We start from the raw sequence: 26,253 nt of genomic DNA on the forward strand, positions 1-26,253 counted from the left end.
GAGCCTGCCACCGGATTGGCCGTTCAGTAGAGCAAGAGACAGGCGTTCCCGCAGATCCTCTTCCTGATTGGCTGCCACGAATGCCAATTACCTGAGAGGCCGGGAAGAGGTGGAAACGTCAGTAACCCCGGAGCTTTTATGCGAAAGCCAATGAGCACGAACCTCGCGAAGCCGACGCCACTGATTGGCTAAGAGGTCAGCGAAGAGGCGGAACTACAAACGTGGACGTCGCCGGCGGGGCTCGGCGGGCCCTGAGGCGGGGCGAGCCACGGCCCCGAAGCGGCGTCCCGTAGCTTCGTGGCGCCAACTCGGGGAAGCCGCCGCGCTCCGCCGCTGCGCGTGCACGCCCGGCAGCGCTCCGCCGCGCCTTCTACCGCCAGCCTCTGCCCCGTCCCCACCCCGCGGCCTGGACGCTGTGGACGGGGCTCACGCGGACCCCAGGCAGGTCAGACGCGGCGCGGCCCGCCGAGGAACCCACCTCCTGCCGCGGCCCCGCGAGTCCCAGCGCTCCCCGCAAATTAACGCTCTTTCCGTAGGCGGCAAGAGGCGCTCTGGACAGGCACCGGGCCCCGCTCCAGTCAGGGCCCAGCCGGCCCCGTGTCGGCCCGGCCGGGGGGCGGCGACACTCGGGAGGGCGTGGAGGAGCCTCCCGGGGTCCGCGATGAATAAAGGGCGCCTCTGCGGGACCGGAGGTTGAGGAGACACCCGCGCCCCGCCCTGAGAAAAAAACGGAAGCAGCAATGGTTTTTGTTTTGTTTTATTGGGCGCCATCAGCCGGAGCAGCTGCAGGTTTAAACCGCTAGAACCGACCTGAACGGGAAGCGCCGAGGCACGACCTGCGGCACACAACACGCGTCCGAGTCACACCTCCTGAGGGCCGGCTCCCCCGTCACACCGCCCTCCGCTTCTTCACACAACCCCGTATTCACGGCGAGCAACGACCCCTTGGCACGGCAGTTTTTGAAGAGGAAGCTAAGGGGGGCGGGTGCTAGATGAAAGAACTTAAAACATGATCAAAGCAGTGGCCTGTTTATGAAGTAGTCAGGAATGGAGATAAAAACAAGGAATATAAGCCACCCTACCCCCTCAAAAGGTGGGGACTCCTGAAAGATTAAGTCAAAATTCTAGGAATGGGTTTTAAAACCTGATAGACACAAATCAAATGATGAAAAACTAGTCAAGAACTTATTCTGAGGTGGAAATAGCTAGGAACCTAAAAAGATCAAAATATCACATTTACAGACGTCACTATTCTTGGTCCATTATTATCGCGGATTCAGATGCTGACACTGAGTAAAAGCCACAGGATCAGTGAAAACCAACTCCATGTTCCATCAGCTGCACGTCTGCCCCTGCGAGGGGTCAGCACCAGGAGGTGGGCAACCCAAACTGTGCAGAGAAATGCATCTTGTATAGGAATTCTCAGCTCCTTCCAGTTTATCTTCCAAATTTTGTGTGTCCCAACAGCCCTGGAAATAAACTCTTCCAAAAAACCAAAGCATATGAGGTCGACTCATTCTATGCAACCAGGGCTCTGTGCAAGTCCAACAGGGGTAAACTGAGAATATAAATCTCAGGATCACAACTCAAGCCAGTATGCAGACCACTGCCCCCCTTCCCCTACCGTTAGGTGACTTGCCTTGCCTTGCCTTCTGAAAGCCCTCCAGGTTATTTCTTTGTTCCACTTTGCAAGCTTATTCCCCTTGCTTTTAATACCCATTGGAACTGGAAACATGTCTAACTTTCCACACCCAATCTGATTCTTGCCAGAATCTCCCAATCTCTTTCAGAGCCATCATCATCAGTCCCCCACCCCAACTTTGCTGCACCCCACATCCCCTCTGCACTCCAGCACACTGGCCTTTTTGTCCCAAATTCATTCATCGATAATGTTTTCTCTCCAGATCCTTCACTGGCCACCTCATCTAAAGGCATTATTCCCCCACTCCAACTCTTGCAATCTACCCATGACTCCATGTTATTTTTCCAAATACTTACCACCACTTGAAATTGTTCCTTTTCTACATTCCTCCCACACTCTACCCCCAGCAAATGCTTGTCCTGCAAGGGCAGGGGGTTGTTTCCCGTTTCCTACTCTGCCATGGAGGCATTCAAGTATGTGTTGCCCAAGGTAACAAATGGATGAATGAATGAATGTGTTAACTTAGTAATAACCAAAAGGCAAGAAATTGCTCTGGATTTTCAGTCACTGTCAGTTTAGGAACATGGATATTTAGTGCTAAAAGCAAACATATTTACTTTTATCACCCAGCACACTTTCTAGCCTCCCTCAAACAGAAAAAAGCACATGCTCAAAAGCCAGGACAGAGAGCCTCCCTGGTGGCCTAAGGGTTAAGCCTGAGGGTTGCCACAGAGAAAGCCCTCCACACCTCCAGAGGCCTGGCTTCAATCTTCTTGACCAGGGAAGCGGGCAGGAAGCCAGCCCACAGAACTCTCCTTGTCTCCCCGCTGCCCCCCTCAGCAGTGTATTTCAGTAGCTCAGCCTGTTCTGCTCCCCATTCTGGTGAATCCTCTTGTTCCCCACCCCACCCCACCCCACCCTCCCGGCCTACACCCCAGTTCTTCTACACAAAAATAAAATCCAGCGGGGGGGGGGGGGGGGAGCCAGGACATGATCCATACTAGCAGCTTCCAATTACCAAGATCACCAGTTTGACAAATCCAAAATGAAGATTTAGGTAGGGTACTTTGTAGCCTGAGTTTCTCTATGCTGTTCATCCTCCCAACTGTATTTTACCCTGCTATATGAGCTTAATATTTGTCCCTAAAAACCATAAGGTTTTTAAAGAGTTCTGGCTCAAATCCTCTGCTCTTTACCCCAACTATGGAAAATGGATTTTTTAAAAGAGATTTATTTATTTATGCATACCAGAGCTGGGGTACAGGCCAGAGATGCGAGGGGTGAGAGGACTCACCAGAGACAGAGTGGGGAACAGAACAGGCAGACTGACGGAAATACACTGCTGAGGGGAGCAGCAGGCAAGACAGGAGAGGTCTGCTCACCATGTGGGTTGCTCCCTGGCCAGCTGGGGATCAAACTTGTGTTGCAGAGGCTGTGGACTGCTTCATAGTATGGTGCTTAACACCTTGCGCCACCAGGGTGGCCTGGAAAATGTAGTTTTAAAGAAACCTGTCTAAAACAAAATATATGCTATATTTGCTGATCAGGTTACCAAAGCCCCCAAAAGTTGAAGTGATTTGACGAAAGTCATCTAGAAAGCTGACAATAAGCATGAATATATATTCTGGCTGCAGACCTTGAACAAGGGATTTTATATGCGTGCATGTAATGGAGAGACGAGGGCATGGAGGTGGGACTGTTGAAAGGGGAATGAGAGGCAAACCCAAATTTAGTATCAAAACACTGGCGCCAGTGAAAACCCCTCAAATGTGAATCACACCCTTTGGTGTGTGTGTGTGTGTGTGTGTGTGTGTGTAAAATTTATACACCTAGCAAGTAACTCTGGCTCCCACTCCAGAAAAGTTACAAGTTAAAAACCTATATCCCAGGCCTCCCTTTGGCGCAGGTGGTTGAGCGCCACACTATGAAGCTGTCCCCGACCTCTGCAGTGCTGGGTTCGATCCCGGCCAGCCAGCGAGAGTCCCACATGGCGTGGCAGACCTCTCCTGTCGCACCCACCACTTCCCTCAGCAGTGTATTTTGTCAGTCTGCCTGTTCTGTTCCCCGCTCTGTCTCTGATGAATCCTCTCACCCTCCCGTGAATCTGCCCTAAACTCCAGCTCTTGTGTAAATAAATCTTTAAAAAAAAAAACAAAAAAAAAAAACAGTATCCCCATGGATGTTCAGAGGCAGCCACTCAAGCCTCAGCATCCCTGAATGTGTTTGCCGGGACCCTACCCCTCACAGTTCTCCATACCCAAGAGAAGTTGATCCCAGAACAGAGTACAGTAGGGCCTGACGGGAGGTGGCCAAAACTGGTGTCATCCAGTGGCCTGTGTGACTCGTTACAAACTCTACTGTCTTTACTACTATGAGCTACTCAGCTGTGTGCTCCACTAGGCTAGTGGTACTGTCTCCCCCATGTCTTAGCCCCTTGTTGAGATGGTTACGTTTTAACAGTGACCAAGAGGCCCTACACTCCTCACAAGCTCTCATTTGATCCCTCCCTCAGCATTACTGGCATGACCAGAGGCTAAGCTCTGGATAGTGCAAAATGGCTGGTTAAAATTCCTTGACCTTTGGTCTTCCCTGGTGGTACAAGGGATTAATAAGCATTGCACTATGAAGCAATCCGCAGCCTCTGCAGCACGAGTTCAATCCCCGGCCACCAGGGAGCAAGCCACGGGAAAGCAAGGCAGCTTTCCTGACATGCCCAGCATTACATAGCTAAGTAGTAACACCAGGATTCAAATGCAGACAACCTGATCTCAGAGTCAATACACTTAGCCCTGTTCTCTCTGCCAAGTTGAGTTTTTAAATCAAACAAATCCCGTCTCCAGAGTTTTCCCTAACTACTAGTGCTGTACCACTCTGTCCTTCCTACCTGGTCTGATACTTCCTTAGTTCATTCCGGTAGGTGCTACCTTCCCCAGATGGTAAATTCCTCCAAGTCGGTCCGAGGGCTCAGCCACCTGGATATTTCCAGTACTAAGACATACGCTATTTCAAAAAGAGCTAAGACTTGCTACAGTTTTTAAGAACTTTTTTTTTCCTGAGAAACTCCACATTCTTTGATCTTTTCAAAGGTACACACAGAATTTAGGTGCATATAAATTTTCCACATGCTATTCATCTTATCTTCTTTCTCTATTATTTAACACAGGCCACTGATGACCCCAAACTCCTATTTATTCAAAATACACAGCCTACCAGCCTGTGAATCTAGAGAATTTATTTCCATCGTTCCATGTTACAGTAAGCTTACTTGGCTTGACGGGATAAGATGACTGGAGAACTAACTTGTCCATGGACTTTGGCAGCGCGTCACTGATGGGCACAGCTAGAAGGTAGCAGGTAGCTTGCCCAGAGGTTGACCCCTCCGTGATGGTCCCATTACCTCCTGGGTACAAGGGATAAGGCCCCAAACCTACCCCAAAGAATTTGAAACAAGGTCCAAACTGCAGGCCAAGCTGATAAGGCGAAAGCCTCTAAGGGATCCTGTTCCACAAATAAACCATCACATTTCTCCAAAGGTCAGTTGTAGAGGTGACTGATGCAGAAAGGTTCAAAGAGCTGAAGAAAACCGGGAGCCCATATTCCCCACCCCCTTTAATGTCCGTCCTCCCATTCACTCAACCCAACCCAACCATCTCTCCAAGTTACAGAAACCCTGGAAATCAGAAATCCACAAAAAGCAAAGTATGAGGAGTGGGCTACAGGATTAACATAGGTGGCATAATAACACAAGGGGAGGAAATCTTAAAACAATCTGCAAGGAAAAGGAAAATGACAAATAATTTACTTTGTAGTTCCTTCTGGCTTGACAATGGTTCTCCCATTGTCATGAGGGCTGAGGCAGCAAGGACATCAGGACCTAAATATGACATGTGACATGTAGTTAGAGTGAGGATCTAGGCCAGGTCACTCTGAAGAACTTGGGCTGCAATAAATAACAACGCTGGCCTAGGCAGTACATTAAGGTGTTTTTTTACAGGAATCATGGGATTGGGGCAGTGGCAGCGCCCTCATGGGAGAGAAGAGACAACAGAAAGCCACACTGACAAATACCACAAGTACACAGGCCACAATCACAGCCCTGCAATTAACCAGCCCTCCATTTCCCAGGGTAATAACCAAAGGTAGGCTTGTTAGCTTAGCCCTCAGACCACCCCACCCTCACTGCGGGAAAGTGACAAGAAAGCACACTCCCCTATCCCACTCTCCCCTGGTCCCGCCAAGGAATGAAAAGGAGCAGCAAAGCACCTGGAGGCAAAGCAGTGAGCAGAGAGAAGAGAGCTTATGGCCCCAGAACCCCAAGGTTACCCGGTTGGCACCCACAAGCAAGAGCGCATGGTTATAAAGACCACATGCTTCCGCCCATGGGGCAGAGGGAAGAGGACCTCGGGGACAAGCTACTCTGTGACAGGCAAGTTCACAGAAGCCAGTGAAGGAGACACGAGATAACCCACCTGACTCCACATGATTGACACGCCCCGCCCCCAAAACCACTCTGCCCCAGCAGCTTCCCAAATTCCATCCCTAGAGCCCCCCTTTTCCAAAGGAACATCCGCAGGCTGCCCTGCTCGTGCCCACCCACCCGTCTTCTTCCACTCAGCGGGTACACCCACGCCGCCGTCTTGTCCCCAGCAGCTGGAATTGACGAATTTTTTGCCAGGCTCTCTCCACCCCCAGTCCCAGAGTAAACGTATACAAAGAATCCTCAACTCCTCACTATCCCAGCATCCCTCCTTCGTGATGCCTGCGCCTTGCCGCCTTCTCAGGCTATCATGACACCTTCAAACATCCACCCAGCAAGACGACCTCTGAAAACCTAACAGCGTAGGGCGTTTCGGAGGGACTACCATGGCAGGGACTGGCAGAACGCAGGAAGGACGCTCCACGGTGATGTTCAACAGTCAAAACACCAGCTCCACGGCGAGCATTCCTCACAGCTGCTTCCAACTGTCCCTGCCACTCCTGCCTCCAACCACAGGGCAGTACCGAACACTGACATCACGTCCACCCCGCCGCTGGCTCCTCTCCGGGCCCCAGCCCCTGCTCCAGCCCACTCCCCGAAGGAGCGATGATCCTTTAGCCTCGTAACACCAAAGCAACCCGCTCCCCACTTCTCACTTGAGAAGCCAAACCCCGCAACCACCCTGTTGGGGCACAGGTTGTTTCTGAACTGGAGACAAGGCAGGGGAGATGGTCAAGCACCAGCAGAGGAAAAGGGGCGATAAAATTTACTGCACCTGGTGTGATTAATGCACGTTGAGAAGCGAAGACGTCCAAGCCACTCGGCCAGGACTCTCCAGTCCTAAAGATAACAAGCCAGCAGGACAATGGACTCAGTTCCCCCTCAGGCAGCAGAGAAATCATTCTAATCCCCATATTCAAACCGGTCTCCTTATCCACCCTGGGCTGGCTGGCCGCCTTCCTTTTAGCTGTCATGTCTTCCTGGATGTCAAACTGGCTCCTCTGAAACTGAGTGCAATCAAGACAATGACAACCAGGTTTCCAAACTGCAAATTGCCCCAAGTTTTATTTGTAGTCCATACAAAAGGGAAAAAAATTAAGGTTTTCTAACACCACCTACTTGGGGAGATGGGGACGTGGGACTGTGCCGCTTGGCATCAGCGAGAACATCAGTGGTCGGGAGGGGCTGGACGAATACCAACTGACTGTTCCGACAGGAACTCAGTCTCAACACAGTCGACGGAGGGACAGTCAGGGCCCCCTGGACTGCTGGCACAGCGTGGCGCAGAGGAAATGGTTAAGCTAACCCTTTCCTGGCCTCCTCACGTCTAAAAAGAAAAAGGCGCCGCCGACCTCAGCTGCAGGCTGCTTCCCCATCCAAACGACCTTAAATATCGCGCACAAAAATAAAAGGGAGCCAGGGAAAAATAAAAACATGAAAGAAACTCCCACCCTGGGGAGATGGGAGGCAGCGGAGAGGGAAAACCGCAGATCTAGAGCCAGTAGCAAGATTTGCTGCTGAGGCGAAGGAACGAAGGAGGTTACTGCCGAACACTCAAAAGGACTGAGTCCTGGGGAAGGCCCACGTGGTAAAGGGGATGAAAAACCGAATACAGGAGAGGCCTGGGCCAGCGGTTATCACCTGGGCTTGCGCCCTACCCCAGCTCTCCTCTCCTTCCCTCCCCGTGGTGCCCCATCCCAGGACGGCCCTACATGCGGCGCTGGTAGCCAGAGTGCATCTGAGCTGCCCGCAGGTAATCATTATAGGAGCCCGAATAGCGTGCGTAATCGGAATGGGCATCGGGCAGGCGACGGTAATCCAGCGAGGACTTTGTCGGCGAGCGGCGGAACGAAAGCTGCGACTCTGATAAACGGCGGTAATCAGAGAGCTCGGCTAAACGCCGGTCGGAACCATACCTAGTCGAGAGAAGAAGACAGTTGGTGAATGAGACAATTGAGGGGAGGGCTCCAGGTGGGCATGGGGGAGATGCCAATGGGGGTATATAGGGAGGGCGTGCTCAGACTGGTCTCCAACAAACAAGACTGTCAGAAGGCTCACCGTCCCCTCCAGGGCAAGAAAGCAAGCCTGGCCCAGCAAGTGGGAAAGCAAGCCCGCCACTGAGGCCCCTCCCTTCTGAACTGGTCAAGGTGTTTTTGTGGTCCACATTCCCAAACCACAGACAAACTCTCCCCACCCCTGGGCCCTGCAAAGAAAGACCTTGGTTGTTTATCAACAGAACGGCGGACGAAAGCAAGGTCCCCAACTTCCCCGAGTGGACGCACCTCGTACACCTTGCCTTTAGCCAATGAGTGCCAAAGGGATTATCTCCGGCCCTCCCCCTCAGCCCCCCAAAGCCGGGACCACCACGTAACAGGCTTTAGGATCCTTGAGACAGTGGGAAAGGCCATGGGCCACAATCCTGCAGGCAGTAGCTCCAATGGCACTTGGGCTAGCCTAGACAGGCGACACTTTTCCCGGCTTGACCAGCTGGCACCACCCCAGGATGAGCACTATGCTCCAACTGAACCCCGGTGACCAGAGAGTTCACAGACACCACCCGCCTCGGCCTCCGGACACCCCAAGGGAGTAGAGAAGACCAAGGGAGGGGCGGATGGCTCCAGTTTCCCTCCCATGCCAACCTCAGCCCCTTGCCCTAAGCCCCAGCTGGGGGCACAGGCCGGGGGGGCATACAGTACCTTTTCGACATGGCGACAGCCTTTTTGTAGGGATCGTCGTAGCTGGCCCGGGGTGGGGAGAGGCGCGTACGCTCATAGGGCGGCGGGGTGCTGTTGGCGTTGGCAACGGCCCCCTGGGACATGGACAGGTAAGCTGCAGACGGCTGACCTGCCCCATCGTAGGCATTGCCCGGCTGGCCACGGTAGGAGGCAGCAGCCTGGGGATGCTGCTGGGCAGCATAGGAAGCAGCCAATGAGGCTGACGATTGAGAGCGGTAAGGAGCTGCCAGGGTGGCAGAAGGCTGGGCCCCGTAGGCAGCTGCGGCACCATAGGAGCCAGTGGCCGCAGCAGCCGACTGAGCCCCATAGGAGCCTGACAGGCCCATGGATGCTTGAGCCCCGTAACTATTCAGCTGGGTCTGAACAACAGGCTGGGCCCCATAAGAACCAGCCATTGGGGTGGTGGCTTGTGCAGCATAGGCAGCTGGCTGGCTGGCGTAGGCAGCAGCTGTAGCTGGCTGTGCCACATAGGCAGCAGGCTGGGAAGAGTAGGAAGCAGCCTGCTGGGCAGCATACGGGGCAGACTGGGCATTATAAGAGGCTGATTGCTGGGCATTGTAAGAAGCTGCCTGCGCCCCATAAGCTAGTGAGGAGGCTGCAGACTGGGCCCCATAGGAGGCTGCCTGGGCCCCATAGGAGCCTAGGGAAGAAGCTGCTCCCTGGGTGCTGTAGGAGGAGGCAGCCGTCCGAACCCCATAGGAAGAGGCAGCCTGCGTGCCATAAGAGGACGGCTGGTTGCCATAGGAAGCAAGGGAGGAGCCCTGAGCCCCATAGGAGTTGAGTGAAGAAGCCGCAGCTGGCTGACCCCCGTAGGAGGAGAGGGCGGAGGCTGAGGGCTGGGCTCCACCATACGGGCCAAGTGAGGAAGCTGCAGCAGACTGGGAGCTAGGGCTGGCCAGCTGGCCCCTGTATGGGGCCCCAAGGGAGACAGAGGGCTGAGCGCGGTAAGAGGCTGCCTGGGCTGTCATGGGCTGAGTCCGATAGCCGACACCCAAAGAGGCAGAAGGCTGGGCCCTGTAGGCAGCTCCCAGTGACACGGAGGGCTGGGCGCGGTAGGTGGCTGGCTGGGCCGTCAGCGGAGCCACGTAAGAGGCTCGGGGAGGTGAACGGCGCAGGGGGCTGCGGTCGCGACCAAAGAAGGGTGGCGTGGGCTGACGGGCTTGCCCATCAAAGCCACCAGTGCTGTTGCCAAAAGCCTGCTGGTAGTCGAAGGTGGCAGAGAAGCCACCTGTTCCAGGGAATGCCGTATCCCCAGCCCCTGGTTTCTTGGTCTTGTCCCCAGACTGGATAGCCAGGCCAGGCCCTTTCTTCTGACCCTTGGTTGAGAGTTCCACGTTGATGCGCTTGCCCTTCACTTCTTTGCCGTTGAGCTGCGCGATGGCGGCTTTGGCATCTGCTTCCTTCTCCATGTGAACAAACGCGTAGTCTGATAAAGCAGCAGACAGAGGGTTAGCAATTAGGGGGGCAGGGCATGCTACCTACTGGGTCCCAAACTGGACACACAACAGCACCCAGCTGTTGCCAGCTACCTCCAGGCCTCCAAACCCTCCTCTCCAGGAGTCTGTCATAAAAAGTGGCTTCCGTAAAACAAAGTTCCTGAGAGTCATCGTTGCCTGTGGCCTTCTCCCCATTCTCCCTTCTCCCTGTCACCTCACCCAGCGTCCTGCTAAGAGAAGAACAAAGACGACCTGGAACGCAACAAAAATCTTCATAGTTCCTGTAAGTACAGACCAGCAGACAAAATGCAGAAAGAATTCCTGGAACACTCAATTATGTAACGTCCTCTAACCCGAATTCACCCAACATGACTGCTGCTCGCTGCTCACCTTTAAGGCTAAACCCTCAAACACCGGAAATGACCACTTAAGCCTTGGCATGATCCATGTCTCAGCCCAGGGTCCAACTAAGGCACAACAGTGCGACTACAATGCAGGGTCACAAAATTCCTCCAGCAAGAGCTCTCCCTTCTTCACAGCACTTCCCAGTTTGTATAGCACCTCCAGCACAGGCCCTCACAACAACCCTGTGAGGCAGAGAATCATCATCCCTTGTGTTACCGGTGGGCACACAACTCAAGAAATGTGTATGGTGTGCCCCAACCAAAATGTGTTAAAGGCAGAAACAGAATCCCAGCTCTTTCTGCCCTTCACTACACCAGTCTACCCTGAGAGTCACTGTATCGCAGACCTATGTAACATGACTAGAAATTTAAGTGTAGGAGGGGAGCAGATCCCCATGCAAGTCAATGAGCTGTGGGAATGGAAACTAAATCTCCTCATGGAGTTCAGGACCAAACCCCCTCCTTTCCCCAGGCAGCATTACACCAGTTCCTCTTCAAGAGCCGGGGGGATGAGGAAGGGGCCTACCCTACTTCCTTGGGCTCCTGTTTACCGAGCAGAGCGTGGAAAGCAGACACAAGAAAGATTTGGTTTCTCGGCTTCAAGGCAAGAAGCTACAATTACTGCAGCTAGAAGGCGCTGCTAAGCAGGTTACCCCCAAGGTCCTCATTCAGAACCGGGGGAAACTGTGGTGGCATAGGGTCTAAGACAAAATGGTGATCTCTAAAGTCCTACTCATGTATGACACAGAATAAGAAAATTTTAGAAGGGAAAGAGATGGAAAAAATTCTTGTTCATTTCCAAATCCACAAACCACGACGGGCAAGCAGAACCTGCAGAACAATATCGTGCTTATGGGAATAAGGCCATGCACTCAATCCCATCCGGGGAGTCCACAAAGGCCAGGACCCCAACTCTCTCACATCAGTTTAGGAAATGAAGAACCTGGATGAAATTACAAAGGTTCCATTCTCAAAGATATAAATTCCTTTAAAATTGGCTCTGAATAAGTGTCATAATTTCTAGAAACTTTCATACAGGGATGCCCTCTCTAGCTGTTCCCATAGATCAAGGAAAACAGTCCTGGCTGACAACCCAGCCCTTATACAGATGAGAATAAAAATACAATCAACGCGCAAAGGCACAAGTACGGCACAGCACAAGAAATCCTGGACGAGCGCTAGAAGGCTCAGTGGCAGATCCAGATTATCACTGACTTGCTATTAATTCTTAAAGAACTTGCAATTTATTTCTTCATCTGACAAATCTGTTAGAAAACTCAAGTAAGTGTCCTGTAGAGTACAGCTACCCAGGTATAAAGAGCTATGGTGAACAGTCAAGCCGAGAGAGTAACCACAGGTTTATTTCCCTATAGATTATCTTTTATTCTCTAAAAAACAACAGACACAAGGCTACCGAGACATGCAAACATGGAGATGACAGAAGAACAAAATGAACTAACCCTGTGTGAAGTGCTCTTGTTGGCTTAGCCACAGGTACGAGAGCTGTCTGTGCTCTGAGCTCGTACCTCCACCACTGGGAGTAAAGTGAGCTAAAAGCAGATGCTGGGGGTCTGAGATCACTTTAAAGGCAGGGAAGTGGCCCAAGCCCCTGAAGAGTACAGCGGCAAGCCTGAAGCGGGGCCTCACAGGCAGAAGGAGAGAGAGATGAGCCCACCCCCTCCTACACTGTGAAGCAGCATGAAGGAGCCACAAGGAGCCATTCCTGGCTCACCTGTCCAGATTCCCGAAACCAGAAAAAGCTAGGGGAAAAAAACACCCAATCACCAGCAAAAAAAATTTCAGCGGGTTTACACGAACAATAAAACACCCCACTGTCTACTCCTTAGTTTGCTGGGTTATAATTGAGAGACCAAATTGTGAAATTATAAGACTTCGATTTCACACACGCAAATCAAATTGCCCATCCAGACAAGCTATACCATTGATCTCTTACACACATAAAGCTATCAAATACAACCATACCCTAATCATGTCAGAAAGATCCTACAACTGATAATGGAGGGTGCTGTGAATAGATTATCCAGCCGACTCCATCACATCCAGGCCAACCCATTTCCAGTGAGCAGTCAAACACGTAAGAAGCCCTACCAGAGATGCCCAGGAACCCAACCACTCCTAGATAACGAACAAAAAAAATACAGTGCTAGAAAACTCCAAGGACCCCACCTGCCTGGCAGCTAACTCAAGATATGATCTGTTACATTTAAACATACTAATATACAAAGCAATGTTTTACAGACTTCCTAATGGTACAGAGGCAGCACAACAACTCCAGTATCAAAGAGAAGCCAGAGAAAGTAGGTTTCCTTATCCCGAGAAGAGTAAAAACCTCTAACTTGAAACTACAGAGCTATATACAGAATAGACACCCACAAAACTTCCTCCTTTTCTGCCTCTCAGACCTCCCCTAAGTCTGAAAAGTAATGCTGTTATTTGGACGTTCATACTTCACCACTCAACACCCAACAGAGTGGAGAATGATTACAATCTGCTGTCGCTATGGAAATTTTTGCTCCGCAAGTCAAATCATATTTAAGTTCCTGGGGTAACCAAGCAACTGTTTTTTCCTGTGAAATAAAACAGAACTGGTTGTCCTGCGCAACGCCAAGCTTCTGTGATTTTCAAAGACCTGACAACCAACACAAGGCGATTTAATCAAATGCCCATTCCCAGCCCAAGAACTGAGTAAAACTACTTCAAGCCAGAGCCAATCTCTCCTAATTTCCAACTTAAAAAAACCTCACCTTCCTTCACCCCAAAGGGTTGGAAGGGCATCAGTGGAAGAAATGATACTCAAATCCTTCCCACAGTCTGTACATCAAAGTGTATCAGGAGCTCCACTGCCTATCAGCACAGCTACAAATAACAGCTAACCACCACTCCCTGAAGAAGGCAAGGCATTTCTTCTAATCAAATACACAAAACTGTAACTCTCAGAGTCTTCCAGAAATTCTGAAAAATCACATGCAGTATCGTACACTTCACCCCGAGCCACCCCCACCCCACTGTCACTTGGTTTCAGTTCAAACGAATTCGGCAAATTTTCAGCTTTCTCAACGACCTGAAAGCAAGCTCCTTGACCAGGAGTCCCATGGAGACTGTCCCCTCAGGTCTACTTTTTAGACTCCCAAGGTAGGAGCCACCCAGCCTAACCACCATAAAAGATACATGTTCAGTCAATTAAGCACAGAACTCTATGAATGAGTTATATTCCCCCATTCATTTCCTGGCCAGGTGCCCAATCTGAGGCCCTTCCCATTCCTTGACGCTAAACAAAAGCAAAAATCCATGCACCATACAGCCTGCCTCAGAGCACCCAGCAGGAAAGCCCGATTCCGGACAGTCGTGGACTTGCATAACCTGAGTTGAGGGAAATAGAATGCAGTATTAATGCAGAACAAGGAATTGCTCTCAGCAGTGGATACCACAACCCTTCACACTTTCCCCACGTATGGAAAGAATAGGGAATGGCCCAAAGATGTGCCTTTCCAGGACAGCAAATTAAGTCCCTCTGGTGGAAATGAATAAGCACCTGCACCCATCCCGGCCTCAAAACCGCTCACACAGGATACTGCAGGTATGACCCCAATAGCAGGAGTAGGGCATCAGTCCCAGGCTGTATCCTTCAAGACAGCAGGGCCAAGTTAACTGTGATGTTCCAAGTGGAGCCGAGACTGGACACATACAGAAGGGCTATCCCACCAAATCTTGCCAACGTGAAATAAAGTGTTTAGCAGGGGAATAAGACCCCCATGCTCTGAAAAAAGTCGATTGGGTCCCAAATAGGAAGTCAGGTCTAAAACGCGGGAGATCCATATTTTCCAAAAAGACAATTGGGGATCTGCCCTGAGGATTAGACCTGTACTCAAGCAAAGACCACCAGTGTGAATCTGCCCAGTCAATGTTTGACGAAGACCTCTGACACACCCCTCCCCATGCCCCACTCAGCCGGAGTACGGTCCTTTGCAAAACCACCGAGCTTATAAAAGAATGACACTGCCCCGGGGCACGGGCATGGATAGAAGTGGCCTTCATAAAACAAGCCTCCTTCCACATGCGAAAGGTCGGGGTTTCCAGCTTCCACGTGTCCACTGATCCCAAAAGGGGGAAAAAAAACAAGTTGGAGGCAGTTGAAAAGCGCAGAGTTGCCACGCCTAACCCACCTACCAGAACTGAAAGGTCAAAGTGGCTCGGAGGGGGCCCCGCCTGTCCCCAGAGTAACTGCACCCATGCCGGACACTCCTGGAAGATCCCAGCCCGAGAAACAAGGGCCCCGTTACCTTCCGCTCGGGCGCATTCATCGGGAGGGAACACGAGGGTGGCCTTGGGGCGTCAGCCCCCACCTTTTCCCTCTTCCCTCGCTCTGACCGACGTCTGCAGAGGAAGTGGGGAAGTGGCGAAATCTTCCCCGCTCCACGGTCCGGCTTGTGCCCGTCACTTCCCAATTTCCGCTCGGTGCCAGGCCCAGGAGCCAGTGGAAGGCGCGCCCCGGTACGCTCGCGAGTCTCTCAGGCGCGTCCCCGGCCCCGCAGCTCGGCTCACGGCGGCCGCCGCACCCACCCCGAGCCGCTTCCTTCCATGTGGGGAAAGGTGCCTGGACCGCAGGGGAGGAGCGGCTCCCCCAACGCGCCCCAGCACCTCCGGCCTCTCCCGCCGAGCTCCCCACCCCGCCCGGCCGCGCCGCGCCCGACCCCCGGGAAAGGGGCGTGGCTAACAAGCAGCGTGCCCCGCGCGCGCCCCCGCCCGCGCCCGCGCGCCCCCGCGTTACCTTTCACCACGTCACACTCGATGACGCGTCCGCGGCGCTCGAAGAGGCTGCGCAACTCCTGGCTCGTGCATGCAGCCGACACATTGCCCACGAAAATCTTCCAAGTGTTGAGAGGCCGTGGGCGCGACATCTCCACCACGAGCGCGCGCCCCGGCCGCAGCTCGTGGCCGTGCAGGGCCTCGATGGCGCGCAGCGCGCCCGCGTTCTCGCGCATGTGCACGAAGGCGAACTGTTTCATGACGGCGCAGCTCATGACCGTGCCGTAGGGCGCGAAGAGGGCTGCCAGCTCCTCGGGCGTCGTATCCGCCCCATCGACGTTGCCCACGAATATCTTCATTTTGCCGCCGCAGCCGCCTTCCCGGAGGGCCGGGACCTCTCCTCCAGCGACGGGCGAGACGTCCGGCCGGCTGGCAGTCCTCCCCAGGAATGGCTGGCGACCGAGAACCCCGCCGCGCAGGCGCCCTGGCCGAGCCAATCGGGACGCACGTCCCGCGCGTCCGGCAGCCAATCAGAGAGGCTGGGAGAAGATGCGCCCGGGCGCAGCCAATCCCAGAGGGCCTGAAGCCCGCTCGTTCGCGGAGGGGCGGGAGAGAGAGGATCGCGCGCGACCAACCGCCACTGCCGGGAGCGGAGGGGGCGGAGGGAAGGGGGGTCGACGCGGGGGGACGCGGGCGGGCTGCGCCGGCGCGCGAGCGGCCTAGTCCCGGAGGCGGCCTCTGGCCGGGTGGGGCCGGCGCCGGCGCTCCCCAGGGAAAAACTTTGCTCGGTCGGAAGTCAGGGCTCCTCCCCTGCGGGGCGCTTAGGCCCAGCCCGCGCCGGGAGGTGGCGGCGGGCGCGCCCGCGGGCCGGCCGGGCCTGGCGGGAGAAACGCGACAAATGCCTCGGGGCTGCGGAGGCCCCGGGCTGCACCGGGCCCGCGCCGGGCGCTCGGAGGGGCCCTGCCAGGCCTCCGCCCCGCGGAAACCCTCGGGCCGTTAATTCGCTCTTGGAAGCGCGGTCCCTGGCGGCGCTGGAGTCCGGCCGGCGCGGGAGACGTCAGAGCTGCCGCGGGCCTAGGGACTCTGCAAAGGAGGGCTCCGAGCTCGCCTCGCTCCTGTGCGTTTGACACTCTGCGCAATAAAAAGTTAATCATTGAAAGCACGGCCCGTGAGGGAGCAAGAGTTGAGCTTTAAAAAAAAACAAACGGAAAACTTTCAAACTCGGCAGATGTGAATAAAATGTAAGGAAAAAGATCGTGCATGGCAGACGTCAGGAACAATCCGTGCCACAAACGCCCTGTTCATTCTGCAGGGTTTCTGCAGCCCCGAGGCTACAGCCGGGAACAAAAAGTGACAAAACCCAACATCCTGGGAGTTCAGATGGTGGGGAGAGAGACAATACACAAGTAAAACCTGTTAGGTGATGATAGACTGCGGTAACAAGGCAGCAAACTAGCCATGCTCTGGGGGAGCTTCCAGTCAGGAGAGTCCTGAGAGGGCTTGGAGCAGGGCTGGCCTGTTGCAGGGATTGCAGAGCCAGTGTGGCTGAAGGCTCACAGCGAGCGAAAGGTGGGCACAAGGAGGGGGACCTGTAGCACCTTGTGGGCTCTCACTCTTCGTGAAGGTCTGGAAGTCAGGGGGAGCATGGGGCAAACAGGGGCTCATCGGGTAAGACTTGTGTTTGCACCCCGATGCTGTTGCAAACAGAAAACAGGGGCCTCCCTGGCGGCGCAGGGGTTAAAGCCACAGCGTTACCAAGCTATCTCCAGCCACTGCAGCAAGAGTTCATCCAGGACCCGGGAGCTGACCCACATGGTGCCACAGACCTCTCCAGTCTCCCCTGCTGCTCCCCTCAGCAGTGTATTTCAGTAGATCTGCCTATTCTGCTCCCCACTCTGCCTCTGGTGAATCCTCTCACTCTCTCACCTCTGGCCTGAACCCCAGTTCTTGTATGCATAAATAAATAAATCTTTAAAAAAATAAAAACAAAGATGAAACCCAGCCACTGGAAACACAGAGGTAGGAGAAAAAGATTCTGTCTCTTCCAGTCTGGAAGACTGATCGTTCAGTCTGAACACACATGCATCCTCTGTCACCCAAGTGCAGGTACCCATGGTCAGATACATCTGGAGTTCAGGGCAGAGGCCTGGGCTGAAGATATTTGAGCCTGAGGCATATATAAGATGCTAAAGAGTTAACATCTGTACAAAGAACTGGGGGAGAAGGGGGGAGATGCGATAAATGGACCAAGGATGCAAATTGGTGATTTTATAGGAAAGTATAAGGGGCCAATAAAGAAACTTCATGGGTATACAGGAAAACACAATTTCCTAAGAAGATGAGAACATGTTTCACCTCTGATTTAAAAAAAAAAAAATTAAAGATACCTATTGCTGGTAATGTTGGGGGAAAAGGATGTCCTAAAGCTAATTCCATACAGGCTTTGTGGACACCACCCCCACCCCAGGCCAAAGCCAAAGACACTGGGAACTCCAAATCCCATCACCACCAAAGAGAAGGTGGCTGGGACCTGAGGGTGGGGTTAAGCAGCCAGGTTGATATAAAGGCAGACACGTGGGCTTTGGGGATCCCCGAGTGACTTTGGGTTTCCAGGTCGTCGGACAGGGTAGGACGCATTAAAGACTTTATTTCCCTATTTTCTCCCTGAGTTGTACATTTTCCTTATTTCCTTTTCCCTTGTAAATAAACCTTTTATTAACCTTTTGTGTGTGCCTGTAGTGGAGTATTCATAAGTCCCTTTTAAGTGCGCGGGTGAGGACCCACAGCCAGGAACCTGTTCAATATCGGGGCTGTCCTATAACAGTAAGGGTGTAAGAAAGTACGCTCACCTATTGCAGATGATAGTCTGAACTCTACATCCTTCTTGAGAAGAATCCTGGCAATGTTGAAACTCTGAAGGTGGTAAGCTTTTAACACAATAATCCTACTTTGCAAGTTCACAGAAAACTCCTCAGTAAGGATATTGGCATACATTTATTTATTGTTGCATTGTTTGTAGTGCAAGCAGTTGAAGTAACTTGAATGTCCATGAATAAGGAACTAGGTATTGCCTTGTGATGGAGTATTATGGAATTTATTGATATTCCTAGGGTGGGCCCCTAGCCACTCAGCATAGCCATTTCAAAGTCATTTTAAAGGTCAGCTCCATGTCTAGAGTCAGAACACTGTGAAACAGAAATATGTGAAATTCACGTTTTTTAAATTTTTTTCTAATATCCATTCTGAACAATAAAAAGAAACAGGCAAAATTAACAATATGTTTTGTCCACCTAACATACCTAAAATACTATCATTTCTTCATGTAATCAATATAGAAATTATTAATGAGCTCTTTCACTTTTTTTTTAAGTCTTGGCAAGCCACTGTGTATCATACATTCACAGTAGATCTCAACTGGGACTAGCCTCCTTTCAAGTGTTCAATAGCCACATGTGGCGAGTGGCTGTTATGCTGGCTAGCGCAAGTTTAGCCTTCTCTTGAAATGACCTTCATCCTAAAGAGACACTCCTTGAAAAAGCAAAACACTGACCATGTATATAGTTCCCAAGACCAATTTCTACTTGTGAGGGTGCACTGGCTTCTCCATACCAACAAGAAATTCCTGGGCACCAGCAGGGGGCCCGAGAACCCAACCCAATTCTGACCTCTACCTGGAGATAACAAATCTCACAGGTTAAATCTCAGTTTTCCAAGACCACCCTCCACTTCAGAAGGCCGCCACAAGCCCAGGTGTTACTTGTGCTTCTGACTGGTTATAAATCACAGATTCCCAGGACCCCTCCTCACATTTGATTAATTTGCTGGAGCAGCTCACAAAACTCAGGGGACCCCTTTGTTCCCTAGATCACCGGTTAATTACAAAGGCTATAACTTAGGAATAGCCAGACGGAAGAGACACATAGTGGGCAAGGTGTGCAGAAAGGACACAGTTTCCATGCCCTCTCCTGCGGTCCTATTCTCCACAAATATCCCTGTGTTCACCAAGCCAGTTCTCCAAAGGCCCTCCTTTTTTTGGGATTTTCATGGAGGCCTAATTACATAGACATGATTGATTAAATTGTTGACCAATGACAACTGATTCAACCTCCAGTCCTTCTCCCCTCCCCAGAGGTCAAGGGGTACCCTCCCCTATGCATGTTGGTTTCCCTGGCAACCAGCCCCATCCACAGACTTTTTCCGAAAAAGTTCCATTAACATAACAAGAGACACCTTTGGCATTCTCAACACTTAGGGCATTCCACAGCTTTAGGGAACTGAGTCAGGAATTGTGGATAATGATCAAATGTGTATGAGAAATATATTTTGATCATCTGAGTGACCAAACATATATACTTCTTATAAACCAAGATATTGCAGCATGCCTCTTTTAAAAAATAATCAGGGCCTCCCTGGTGGTGCAAGGGGTTAAGAAGCAATCAGTAGGGCCTCCCCGGTGGCGCAGCGGTTGAGTGCTGGGTTGCGAAGCTGCCCGCAGCTTCTGCGGCGCCGGTTCGATCCCCGGCTGCTCCCCGGCCACCAGAGGAGGGTCCCACATGGCGCGCAGACCTCTCCTGCCGCCCGCTGCTCCCCTCAGCAGTGTACTTCGGTCCTTCTGCCTGCTCTGCTCCCCGCTCTGGCTCTGGTGAATTCTCTCACCCTCCTGTGCTTCTGACTGTACCCAGTGCATGTATAAACGAAACAAACGAACAAACAAACAAATAAATAAATAAAACATGCCTCTATTAAAAAAAAAAAAAAATGCTTTAAAAAAAAAAAGAAGCAATCAGTAGCCACTGCAGCATGCGTTCAATCCCTGGCCAGGGAAGTGACCCACATGGCGCAGCAGACCTCTCCTGTCTCGCCCACTGCTCCCCTCAGCAGTGTATTTCAGAACATCTGCCTGTTCTGTTCCTTGTTCTGACTCTGGTGAATCCTCTCACCCCCACATCTCTGGCATATACCCCAGCTCTTGTATGCATAAATAAATAAATCTTAAAAAAAAAATATCCATCAACAAATGAGGCAAAGGAGCTAGGCCAGGTTAGGCTAGCCCCATCACTATATAGATAGGAGACTATCTCAGAGCTGAAAAAGGGAAAGGAGTTGTCCATCATCAAGTTGGTGGCAGCACTTGGCTAATTCAGTATTCTTCCCAGGACCTCAGATCAGGAAGTTAGATGCACATTCAACTCCCAGTCTTCTGTCTGGCCAGTTGTGTGAACTTGAGTAGATTCTTCACACTTATAAGCATCATCTCCCTTACCTGTAAAATAATTTTCTCCCTATTCACCAGCTTCTCCCCATCCCCCACTCCCTGGCCAACACTGATCAGTTTTCTTCCAGTATAGTTTTCTCTTTTTCAAAATGTCATATAAATGGAGTTATACAGTTTGTAGCTTTTTGGGTCTACTTTCTTTTATGTAGCATAATGCATCTGATTTTCATCAGTGTCCTTGTCGTACCAGGGATTAGTTTTCTTTTAATCAATTATTTACATTATATGTTTGTTTTTTTCTTAAAGATTTATTTATTTTATCCATACAAGCACTGGGTACAGTCAGAAGCGCGGGAGGGTGAGAGGATTCACCAGAGCCAGAGTGGGGAACAGAACAGGCAGACTGATGAAACACACTGCTGAGGGGAGCAGCGGGAAAGACAGGAGAGGTCTGCGCGCCATGTGGGACCCTCACCAGCGGCCGAGGATCGAACTGGCGCCGCAGAGGCTGCAGGCAGTCTCACAGCCCAGCGCTTAATGGCTCCGCCAGCAGGGGAGGCCCTACATTATATGGTTTAACTGGTTTGTTTTTCTATTCCCTAGTTGGAAGACTTTTGGTGATTGTGCAAACAAAAGGCTTATCTTCTCTCTCTCTTTTTTTTTTAAAGATTTATTTATTTATTTATTTATTTATTTATTTATGCAAGCACTGGGTACAGTCAGAAGCACAGGAGGGTGAGAGAATTCACCAGAGTCAGAGGGAAGTACACTGCTGAGGGGAGCATTGGGCGGCAGGAGAGGTCTGCACACCATGTGGGACCCTCACCCGGTGGCCCGGGATTGAACTGGAGCTGTAGAGGCTGCTGGCAGCTTTGCAACCCAGCACTCAACCGCTGCGCCACGGGGGAGGCCCCTTATCTTCTCTTGGTAGATATGTTAGAACTGCAAGGTCAAGATCATTTTGAGCACTACACAAGCACTGTTATCAGTAAGCAGCTCAGTAAATGGAGTTATTAAAAAGTTTGCTACAGAATTCACTTGTAAGTCAAATGAAAAGAACCTACAGAACCTAAAAGAACCATCTGGAATTTTATTAAGCACCTACTATCTGCCAGGCATTCTTCTAGTTTCTGAAACGACATTAAATTAGAATTCCAAAACCTGTATGTGCCTAAAGACAAAATACAAATGGTTCCCCTTTGCTTTCACCCTATCTCATACCCACATATGGGTCTATTTCTCAGTGACGATGCTGGACCCTCCAAGTTGCAGCCCAACTCATACCTGGCCCATCATGTTTGCTCCAAATGTCCTAACAGTAAAAAGAAGAAAGACATTTCTAATAAAATAATACATCATTATATGAAATACTTATAACGAAACGTGTCTTCTGGCCAGCTACAAAAGCAGACTGACATGGAGGCATCACATGGGAAATTCAGGCTCTAGATCTACTGATTACAAACATGTTTTCCACCTAGAGGGCGAGAAATGGCAAAGTTGTACAGGTTGGGACAGCTCCTCAGTGCACCAGACTGTCCTGCATGTTGCAAGCTGTTAAGGACCCCTAATTTTTCTGAAATAAACACCTATCACCCACCTCTCTGCTCTATCATAACCAGAAATATCTCCCTCACAAACTTTCCAGAAGGGTCCCAGAGGCACTAGCACACTCAGTAAGAGCTACCACTCTAAACAAAACTTGGAGAACTTAACTTGGAGTAAATATAACTTCGGGTTAAATTTGAGTCAAGTTTTGGTAAAAAACAATTTCTGTAATAAAGCAATCTGATAGGGAAAATCCTTAGCTCTTTATAACTAATAGAAATCAACATTTGCGAGAAATTCTCTCCTGTAAGTTAGAGAAAGAGCCTGGTCAAACTTACTTGGCAGACTTTTGACTCAGTTAATATCAATAAACCAAAATTTCTTTGGTTTATTAAGTCACTATAATAGTTTGAAGATATCACATCTTAATCCCTGGTACCTGTAATATCACTTTGTTTGGAAAAGCGGTCTTTGCAGAAGTGACGAAGTTAAACATCTTGAGATGGGGAGATTATCCTGGATTATTCCAGGAAGCCCTGGGTGCAAGCATGTGCACGACAGAAAAGGGAGACAGAGGGCGAACTCACATAGACACACATAGGAGAGAGTGATGGGAGGACAGGACAGAGAAAGATCTGGAAATACTGACCTTGAAGATCAGAGTGAGGCGGCCACAAGCCAAGGAATGCCAGCAGCCATGAGAAGCTGGAAGTGACAAGGAGTGGATTTTCCCCTAGAGCCTCTGGAGAGAGTGTGGCTGCCCTGACACCTGGATTTCTGCCCAGTGAGGCTGATTTTGGACTTCTGGCCACCAGGGAGGCCCACTATTTGATTTTTAAAACTGTGTACATATATTCCTTAGATAACAATAAAAAACAAAATTGAAAGTGTATTGAAGTGCTTTCATGAAAATAAAAAATTCCAATACAACATATGTTTGAAAGACCTTTGAATTGGATTTTTAAAGTGCTGTACTAGGCTCTTATCATTATCAAATGAGACAAAATGGACATTTATCTTCTGCCGAACTTGGAATCACAGGAATGACATGATCAAAACACCAGGGGGGCGCCTCCCTGGTGGTGCAAAGGGTTAAGTCTCTTCACTATGAAGCTACTAGCAGCCACTGCAGCACGAGTTTGATCCCTAGCCAGGGAAGTGACCCACATGGCACAACAGACCTCTCCTGCCTCGACCGCTGCTCCCCTCAGCAGTCGATCTGCCCGTTCTGTTCCCTGCTGTCTCTGGTGACTTGTCTCATGACCCATACCTCTGGCCTGTACCCCAGTTCTTGTATGCCTAAATAAGTAAATAAAATCTTTTTTAAAATTATGTTTAAAATAAGCTATTGTTCATTCAGTGTCTATAACATCATGTCTAAAAACTTAGCATCTACACTTGCTTAATGTGACATGACACAAAGCGAGCACAAGCTGTTGGAGAAAGGGCACCAACAGACTTGCTGGATGCAGGGCAGCTGCGAGCCTTCCTTTGTAAAAAATACAGAAATCTGCATAGTCGGTGGGGCAACATGAGAGAAGCCTGTATAGGTTACTAGCTGAGATGGTTACAATGTCCTTCCTTTTTTTTTTTTTGTTTTAAAGATTTTTTTTTTTTAATAGAGGCATGTTTTTATTTATTTATTTATTTGTTTGCTTGTTTGTTTTGTTTATACAAGCACTGGGTACAGTCAGAAGCGCGGGAGGGTGAGAGAATTCACCAGAGCCAGAGCGGGGAGCAGAGCAGGCAGAAGGACCGAAGTACACTGCTGAGGGGAGCAGCAGGCGGCAGGAGAGGTCTGCGCGCCAAGTGGGACCCTCCTCCGGTGGCCGGGGAGCAGCCGGGGATCAAACGGGCGCCGCAGAGGCCGCGGGCAGCCTCGCAACCCAGCGCTCTACCGCTGCGCCACTGGAGAGGCCCTACAATGTCCTTCTAAAGTATGTTTAAAAGTGAATGGATGGGACCTCCCCGGTGGCGCAGCGGTTGAGTGCTGGGTTGCGAAGCTGCCCGCGGCCTCTGCAGTGCCGGTTCGATCCCCGGCTGCTCCCCGGCCGCTCCCCGGCCACCGGAGGAGGGTCCCACATGGCGCGCAGACCTCTCCCGCTGCCCGCTGCTCCCCTCAGCAGTGTACCTCGGTCCTTCTGCCTGCTCTGCTCCCCGCTCTGGCGAATTCTCTCACCCTCCCGCGCTTCTGACTGTACCCAGTGCTTGTATAAATAAATAAATAAATACATAAATCTTTAAAAAAAAAAAAAGTGAATGGATGTAGGGCCACCCTGGTGTGTCAAAGGGTTAAGACGCAACCTGTGAAGCTATCCACAGCCTCTGCAACAGGAGTTTGAGCCCCATGGCCAGGGAGCAACCCACATGGCGCAGCAGACCTCTCCTGACTCGCCCTCTGCTCCCCTCAGCAGTGCACTTCAGGCAATCTGCCTGTTCTGTTCCCCACTCTGTCTCTGGTGAATTAATCCTCTTACCACCCACACCTCTGGCCTGTACCCCAGTTCTTATATGCATAAATAAATCTTTTTTAAAAAAGTGAATGGATTTATTTTTTTTTGTTTGTTTTATTTTATTTATTTATTTTTATAGAGGTATGTTCATTTATTTATTTGTTTGTTTATACATGCACTGGGTACAGTCAGAAGTGCGGGAGGGTGAGAGAATTCAGCAGAGCCAGAGCGGGGAGCAGAGCAGGCAGAAGGACCGAAGTACACTGCTGAGGGGAGCAGCGGGCGGCAGGAGAGGTCTGCGCGCCATGTGGGACCCTCCTCCAGTGGCCGGGGAGCAGCTGGGAATCGAACCGGCGCTGCAGAGGCTGCGGGCAGCTTCGCAACCCAGCGCTCAACCGCTGCGCCACCGGGGAGGCCCCAGTGAATGGATTTAAAGAGACAGAAGTGGAGACAGAGCTCAAAAATGCCTGATTTGGGGCCTCCCGTGGTGGCGCAGGCAGTTGAGCACCGTGCTATGAAGCTGTCCGCAGCCTCTGCAGTGCCTGTTCGATCCCGGCCAGCCGGCTAGGGTCCCACATGGCCCAGCAGACCTCTCCTGTCTCGCCCGCTGCTCCCCTCAGCATGTTTTCGGTCAGTCTGCCTGTTCTGTTCCCTGCTCTGTCTCTGGTGAATCCTCTCACCCTCCCGCAAATCTGGCCTGTACCCCAGTTCCTGTATAAATAAATAAATAAATCTTAAAAAAAAAAAAGAAATAGCAAAAGATATTTAAAAAAAAAAAATACCTGATTTGGCAGATTTTCAAACTGCTCCTGGAGCCCCAAGGCTCTTGGGGAGCCCTTGGTTAGGGTTGAGATCTTTGGCTGCAGTTACACTTCTGCTTCAAGATGTTGGAACAGGATTCTGTGGTTTGGAAATGCAGTTTGAAAACCACATAGCTGAGAGTTCAGGTTAAAGCTAACTGGCCTGCAGATCCCCTGAGAGCAGAAATAGGGTGGTAGGGTGCTGAAGAGTGCAGTTTAGCCATCAAAGGGTTAAATTCAACTGCCACACCCCAAGAAGGTAAGAGGAGGTGAGGGGTGGGGCAGAGCTCAAGTGGCTTCTGGAAGTAACCCAGAGGTGGGGAGATAGCCAGGGCCCCAGGTTTCAAAGGATTTGGTTCCCAAGGCACCAAAGGGAGTTGGAAGACTCCTTAACAGGTATTTGGCAAGAAAGAGCAGGTGCAAAGGTTGGGTCTAAAGGCAGAGTAGAAGCCTTGAAAGGGGAAAGAGACTGGGCCTGGGGAGTGGGAGCCAAGCCAAGTGCATCTAAGCGGAGACCAACTAGCCATGAAAACACCAGCCTGGGCCCAGCAGGCAGCAAGCAGCTTTGTCACTGTCATGGGAGAAAGGCCTGAAACAATCCAGTGGGGATAGGGGTGGGGGCAAAACAGATGGGGAGTTCCCAGAACCTCCGGCCCATACACTCGTCCTTGGATATGGGCCACTCCTGTGAGAGGGGCAGTGGCGGCAACAGCCCCCAAGTCTGCCCCATTTGGTCTCGAGCCACAGCAACTGCTCTCTTAACTTACCTTGTGCCA

At 51.1% G+C, this 26,253-nt stretch overlaps 1 protein-coding gene across 3 annotated transcripts; it reads right to left on the reverse strand.

Moving 5' to 3' along the window:
• Nucleotides 1-9: 9 nt before the first annotated feature.
• Nucleotides 10-15,913, reverse strand: RBM14 (RNA binding motif protein 14). 3 transcript variants are annotated; one of them, XM_037517494.2, is made up of 3 exons: nt 15,484-15,913; nt 8,816-10,280; nt 7,157-8,035 (listed from the first exon to the last, which is right to left on the reverse strand). In XM_037517494.2, the coding sequence occupies exons 1-3, from the start codon at nt 15,818-15,820 to the stop codon at nt 7,828-7,830; spliced, it is 2,010 nt and encodes a 669-aa protein (XP_037373391.1). In that variant the 5' UTR covers nt 15,821-15,913; the 3' UTR covers nt 7,157-7,827. The 3 variants fall into 3 exon arrangements, with proteins under 3 accessions (XP_037373393.1, XP_037373391.1, XP_037373392.1); XM_037517495.2 differs by lacking the exon at nt 15,484-15,913 and adding an exon at nt 14,996-15,258; XM_037517496.2 differs by lacking the exons at nt 7,157-8,035; nt 8,816-10,280 and adding an exon at nt 10-91.
• Between the last annotated feature and the right edge of the window lie 10,340 nt (nt 15,914-26,253).

Source organism: Talpa occidentalis, unplaced genomic scaffold (assembly GCF_014898055.3).
Source record: "Talpa occidentalis isolate TD23 unplaced genomic scaffold, MPIMG_talOcc4v2.1 talOcc4.17, whole genome shotgun sequence".
Taxonomy (NCBI): domain Eukaryota; kingdom Metazoa; phylum Chordata; class Mammalia; order Eulipotyphla; family Talpidae; genus Talpa; species Talpa occidentalis.

Bases quoted from the DNA above. Each gene is read 5' to 3' on its own strand.
- RBM14 (XM_037517494.2), bottom strand. From the start codon at position 15,820: ATGAAGATATTCGTGGGCAACGTCGATGGGGCGGATACGACGCCCGAG. The intron at 10,281-15,483 runs GTAACGCGGGGG...CTGCTTTATCAG, and splicing joins CGAGTGTGACGTGGTGAAAG to ACTACGCGTTTGTTCACATG. The intron at 8,036-8,815 runs GTACTGTATGCC...TCTCTCGACTAG, and splicing joins GCTGTCGCCATGTCGAAAAG to GTATGGTTCCGACCGGCGTT.